Source organism: Herpailurus yagouaroundi, unplaced genomic scaffold (assembly GCF_014898765.1).
Source record: "Herpailurus yagouaroundi ecotype Mexico unplaced genomic scaffold, PumYag 67189, whole genome shotgun sequence".
NCBI classification, from domain to species: Eukaryota; Metazoa; Chordata; class Mammalia; order Carnivora; family Felidae; genus Herpailurus; species Herpailurus yagouaroundi.
Window position 1 is genome coordinate 423,767 of NW_024420031.1, and position 6,202 is coordinate 429,968.

The following is a 6,202-nucleotide window of genomic DNA, read 5'->3' on the forward strand; positions in this document are numbered from 1 at the left end:
CCTCAACTTAAGAATTAAAACTTTATCTACTCCCACTTACCTTTTCTCCCCCAGTCTTGGGAATTCAGAAGAGCCTGGACTCACCTCCACAGAGAGCTGTAGCTGGTTTTCCGTGAGGCCAGAGGATACCATCTTAAAGTCTGCACTGCTGCTGCCCCCATCACCCACCTTTGCTGGAGATTTGCTGGCCTTAGTAGTTGTAGAAGCTTTGAGGAAACAGATGAAATACTGTAAGCCTCTAAAACTCACAGGCCAGAACCAAGAAATCACTAAATCATCCAGGGCTTCAATACGGGAAAGTAGTGAAAAAGAAAAGCCACCCACCAAAGCCAAATCCCAATGACTCAGTTTGTCAAGGAGTCTCAGGACTGTACCTTCTAAAGTGATAATCCCAAACATTTCTCAACTGTTTCCCTACCATTGAGCCCCTTCCTCAAAATCTTCTTCAAATAATTCTTACTAGTCTGCTGTAGGGCTCATTCACTTTACTTCCTAGGACAGCTTGGCTAGTCTACCCTGATTCACATGGTGTCCTGCCTGTTCTTGAACTCTTTCCTGAGAACTGGCTCCTTCAACCAGGATGGAAAGATTGGGAGTTCTTTGAAAATAGGGACTTTCTCTCTCTACCCTCCTTTTGGTGCTTAGCCTAGGGAAGCCACATTCAGTGAATGCCTGCTGGTCTTTATGAGTGTCTGTGTGGGTGGGTGGATGGATGGGTGTGGGGAGGAAAAGGATGGAGAGAGTGAATTGGGACTAATGAGGTCAAGAATGAATGCCTCTGGCTCTCACAAACACAAACCAAGCTGACTGCTATCATTTAGGGAGTAATACCTGGATGGGGGAGTGAGGGGTGAGGTGGGTGTACACACCCCAGGCTTCCAGCCTACATCCACACTTACTTGAAACAGTAGTGGTAGCAGTCGTGGGGGTAGTCACCGTGGTCGAAGCAGCTACGGCAATGGTGGATATAGCGGTGGCAATAACCAGAGCTGGAGCAGAAGTGACAGGGGTGGTTGCAGCAGGGGGAGTGGGCGTGCTGGAGGCGGCAGTGGTAGTGGTGGTAGATGTGGTTGAGGTGGCAACAGTGGTGGAGGAAGCACTGCTGCCAGAATTAGCCTGTGCTTCCGATACTTTGTTTTCTGGGAGAGCAATTGAGATGAGAGAAAGGAGTCTGAGGAGTTTCTCAGTTAAGAGAGAGCTCCGGCGGATGACTGGGTGTGACAACATGTTCATGAGCTGCCCCAGGGGAGAGGCCTCGAGGCTGTATGGGGAGGTTTCCCCCTCACCACCAGCGCTCACTGGCACTGACTTCACGGAGTTCTTGCCTTTCCGGCTGACATTCATGTTGTCCAGTTTTACCAATAAGTCCCAGAAGTCTGTGCAAATGCCACTGCTGGTGGACTGTGAAGAGCATGGGCTGCAGGCCTGCTTACTGCCCCTCTCCCGATCGCTCTCACAGTTTGTTTCTTTGGTCCGCTGCTGTGTAAAGTGGCTGGGAAATACCTGCCGGCAAGAGAAGGACATGCTTGATTTAGGGGGTGCACAGAGAAAATATATCTTCTTGACAAGGAAAGACAACTGGTTCCTAGACTCTCTACTCCTTTGGATAGCTTTGGTGACATGGGAGAGATGTCATACAGGAGTTTTATCTAACTGATGGTGAAGTGGCCCAGAGAAACAAACAAGGGCTTTGAAGGGAGATGATTAGCTAACTTCTGAGCGTCAGTCTGTGTATTTATGAAATGGGGAGCACACCTATGCTGCATTGAAAAATTGTTGAGATAAAAGGAGATAATGTATTTCTGCACAGTGCCTGGCACAAGGCAGGCCTTCAACAAATGGCATCAATGATTATTAAAAAGAAAACTGAACTAAGTTCTAGGTCCAGCTCCATCACTTACTAGCCACGTGACAAAGCCACTAAAAATTTCTGTACCCCAGCTTCTTCATGTGTAAAATGGCAATCATACAGATTACCGAAAGTTGTTTTGATAACGAAATAATGCACAAAAATTGCAAAAAGTAAAAAGAACCCCACAAAATTCACTTGACAACTCTCAGAAACAATACAGGCCTCAGCACTAACGGTGAAGAAAGACCTACTTGCTCTCTCAGAGTTCAGATTTCATCTAGGCTGTGACTGCCATCCCTCTTCCCCAAGAGTTGGTTGAGTTCAAGCTCCTCACCTTGGCCAACTGAATGAGCGTGTCCAGAACATGTCTGCAGACAACAGGAGCAGCCTGGGGGTGGATGTGGACAGTGGAGCCACTGCTTGCATGTTTCTCGGTATGTTTACGACCCCCTGAACGTTGAATCTGGAATATATTAGTCCTGCAGCCTAGGGCTGCGTCCATAGATACTGAGAGCCAGGAAAGCTGGTTGGAGCTCTTAGACTCCATCTTGTGTAGGAGGTCCAGGGGCCGGTGTTCATGGCTGCTTGACCCACAGCTCTTGCTTGACTTTTTGCCCTTCTCCTCACTTGAGGAGAGCTTGGGTGTTTCAATGCACAGCTCACTCTCACTGCTACGCTGCAAAATGGACAGCAGGCTGCGGATGACCCAGTGGCGAGTCTGGGCATGGTAGCAGAGATTTCTCAGTACTCGGTGTAGACGGCTTGTATTAAGCTTTGGCTCATCCACGAAAAGTAGGACCAGGAGACAGGATAGGGCTTCGTGGTCCAGGAGGAGTCGTCCTCGGAGGCGGAGGAGAGTGTCTACATTACTGCCAGAAGGCCTGGAACAGAGCATAGTTTCTGGGTAACACGTAGCTAGAATGCTGGGATTAGGTAAAAGGCCTGGGTAAGGGGGATGAGCTGCATACCTCCAAGGAGGCATAAGAAGGAGAAGTGCCTAAGTCTAAGGGCTCTTAATAATAAGAGCTGCCCTCTTGTGTGCCCACTAGGTACCAAGCACTCTACAATGTCCATACCAGCTGGTACGGGGCTGCTCAGAAGACTAAAGAATTGCCCATTTTTGAGGTGATGAACAAGAGGCTCAAATAGGTTAAGTGACTTGCCTTACATCACACGATGTCTGTATCATCAATTGGTAAAATTGGATTGCACTTGAAGTCTTAAAAATAATGTTTATTTCTGCCTTCTCTAGACTACTAGGGGGTTGCCTGCCTGCCTCATAGAGACTGATCACTCCCTTTACATTTTGGCATGTTGGGTACAGTCTGCTTCAGCCTGGGTAGTAATGAATTCCTCTTCTTCTGTGGCCTAGATATTACCATCTCTAGGCAAATGGCTTTCCTTATACCACAACCTGTTGCCAGCCTGCCTTACTTTGTGATTATGGTTTACAGTAGCTACACCAACCTCAAAGTGTGGCTTTCTGAAGGTGAGTCCAAAGATTTGGCTCCCCACTCATTCAAGGCAATAGCTAGAGAGGTAACCGAGTCTCTCTACCTGTAAATTAAGGACGTTGGACTGGCAGTATATGGGAGAGATGATATGACAAGGTGAAAAAAGACAAAGGTACCTGTTATGGCTGCTGCTACCCCCCATTTGAAAGGTGCCGCCCCTCTGCACAGCAAGGCGAGTGTACTGAACTCCACGGTTGCCACTGAGGCGACTGGTGAAAGCTGAAAGAAAAGAAATAGGAAACTGAAACTAGGGAGGCGGGTAGTATGCCAGGTCCGAGTAACACAAAGGGCAACAACAGAGCCTTGTGTATACAAATTCAAACATTTCAGAGCCCTCCCACTTGCCTCCCTCTGTACCCGGGCTTCGGAGAATGGCAGAGAGTGCAGAGGTGCTACTGTGGCCAAAGAGCCGCTCATGCATGAGTTGTCGCTGCCGGGCTTCTTGTTCTCGCCTCAGGGCTTGAGCCTCAGCTGCAATGTCAGGTGGCATCACAGCCAACACGCTATCCTCCATGTCCTCTAGGACACTACGGCGCAGGTCTGAGGGTAGGGTCTGGATGAAGGTCACAGGGTCCATGGGGGTGTCTGAGCTAGCATTCTGTGCCAGTTCCCGTCGCTGTTGCTCAGCTCTTTGCTGCGCCAGCACCTATAGAGCAGAAGATGTCAATGGGGCACACCCACAACCAGGCAGCCTGGTCCCACCAGCTCCCTGCTCACATACTTCCTCTTGGATAGCTGGAGGCAGGGCGGCCAAGAACTCAGGGCTCACTTCAGTCACACCAGGATTCCCCACCACTGCAGGAGCTGAGTTATTTGCTGAAGGGGCAGTCCGAGTTGGTGGACGAATGCCCAGCTGGTTCTGCAGGACTTCCCGGCGAATGTCATCAGGCAGAGCAGCCAGGAAAGAGGGGTCCACACCTTCGGGTAGACTGATACCTGAGGGGAGGTGCAAGATGTGAAGGAACTCGCACCTCTACCGATGCTTAAGATGTACTTGAGTAAAGAAACTCAGGGCCTTGCTTGTGGGAAATGAGCTTTGTTTGTCCTCACTGCACACAAAAGACAGAGGACACACAGAAGGCCCACTCACCTTCGCTAGGCTCAGAATAGCACTTGTTATACGCCAGATTCTGTGTGTACACTGTCACTTAATCTTTATAAAGACCCTACAATATAACTATTATTACTGCCTCATTATCAATGAGAATCAGAGAAGTTAAGTGATGCCCCCAGGTTCTGAAGGTAGGTCGCTGCAGAGGGAGGAACCTGAGCTAAGATCTGTTTGACTCCAAAGCCTGGGCTCATCCTATCATGCAGCATTAACACACCCTTACTGCTAAGTCCTCCTCCCATGTGTATGCCGCCTTCCAAATGGAACCGTTTGACTGGTGGGCCATTTCCATGCCAAAGGCTAAAAGAAGCCTAAACAACCCCTGGGTGGCCTGAGCATACATGGAGCTCACCTGCAAGGGGATCTTCTTCTTCACTGCTTGTTGAAGGCAGTGGCTCTTCTAGGATTCCCCGGGAATCTGCTCCAGAAATGGCCACAGCAGAATCTCTGGTGGAAGAACTCTCAGAGGATGCAGGGGGAGAGCTGAAAAAAATAAATTTCAGGTTGTTTTTTGTATTAATGCTTTCCTATTTAGAAAACACTCCTACAATATCCCTTTCTCATAGAAGCTATGTTGACCTCCCTAATGCACCAAGTGTATGCAGTAGCTAACAAGTCTACATGTGGCTTGAAAGACCCGCCATCACATCCTGCCCTCTTCTTGCTCTGTACACAGTACTTACCTGTCCTCAGGGGGTGGGGCAGGTTCCCCTGACCCATCACCCCTGCCTTGCACTTCTGTGACAACTGGTGGGGCATCCCCAGGAGTGGAGCTGCCTACTGTGGGATGCTCAGAACTGCCAGCTGCTGAGGTGTCACCCACAGCTTCCTCTAGGGTACAGGAAGCCAGGCTACTGGTGTCCATGGGAGAGCCTTCCAGTTGACTGCTGACAGCTGTCAGTGCATCAGAATCTTCAGCTCTCTCTGGGGAAAGAGAGGCTAGGAGGAAGTCACATGGAGAGGTTAGATCTCTGCCTAGAAGAGGGGGCTGAATTAAGATGCAGCCAGATTAAGGGAGCCTGTCACTTTCAGATTCCCTGCAGTCAACATTTATACATGCGTGTTGGTACTGTTTATCTAAATAATGTTCCTTGAAGGAAAAAACTCCTACACCTTAAGACTTTTCCAGAGCACATCATAGGCAGCATGGTATACAGCAGGAATAGTAATTAGGTTTCAATTCATCCTGCTGGAACACTGCTGAGAAGAATTTTGAGGCCCCATTTTAAACCAGTGGGAAACAGTGCCATGATATAAATGGTGTCTGCCAGGATGGGAGAGCTATATGTGTGTGGGGTCAGATGCTTGCCATCCCTGAAGGATACTGAAGCAGAGCAAGCTTTAAAATCACCCAGATCTGGATTTTAATCTCAGCTCAACCACTTACTGAGTGATCTTGGGCTAATATTTCATGTGAGTTTCAGTTTATTCATGGAGATAACACTGCCTACTTTAGAGGGTTGTTTCTGCATGCTCTTCTGAGCCACCCAGGTGTCCCAGGAGGGTTGTTTCATTACCTCAATAAACTGCTGGCATCATCACTTGTATCATTAGACACTCAGATATATTCACTTGGAGACACAGAGAAGAAACCTCAACTTTAGGAAAGCTAATGTGCAAGGTGAGAACATACTCTTTGAGAATTTGAGCTTCTATTATTTCTCTAAGAAAAGTAAAGAGAAACTATAAAGATGTCCATTCTCCACCCCATACCCTCCTGCCCCC

General features: G+C 48.5%; 1 protein-coding gene across 13 annotated transcripts in view; it reads right to left on the reverse strand.

The window, feature by feature from the left end:
* HUWE1 (HECT, UBA and WWE domain containing E3 ubiquitin protein ligase 1) overlaps nt 1-6,202 on the reverse strand; it is a 173,967-nt gene that overhangs the window by 11,484 nt on the left and 156,281 nt on the right. For 12 of the 13 annotated variants that reach the window (XM_040467038.1, XM_040467040.1, XM_040467046.1 and 9 more), the window contains 8 exons: nt 5,161-5,416; nt 4,830-4,960; nt 4,088-4,302; nt 3,724-4,012; nt 3,483-3,585; nt 2,187-2,733; nt 900-1,503; nt 85-206 (listed from right to left, as the gene is read on the reverse strand). In XM_040467038.1, coding sequence (XP_040322972.1) covers nt 85-206; nt 900-1,503; nt 2,187-2,733; nt 3,483-3,585; nt 3,724-4,012; nt 4,088-4,302; nt 4,830-4,960; nt 5,161-5,416 — 2,267 coding nt within the window. The remainder of the gene's footprint in view (nt 1-84; nt 207-899; nt 1,504-2,186; nt 2,734-3,482; nt 3,586-3,723; nt 4,013-4,087; nt 4,303-4,829; nt 4,961-5,160; nt 5,417-6,202) is intronic. The other variant, XM_040467044.1, reaches the window with a different exon arrangement.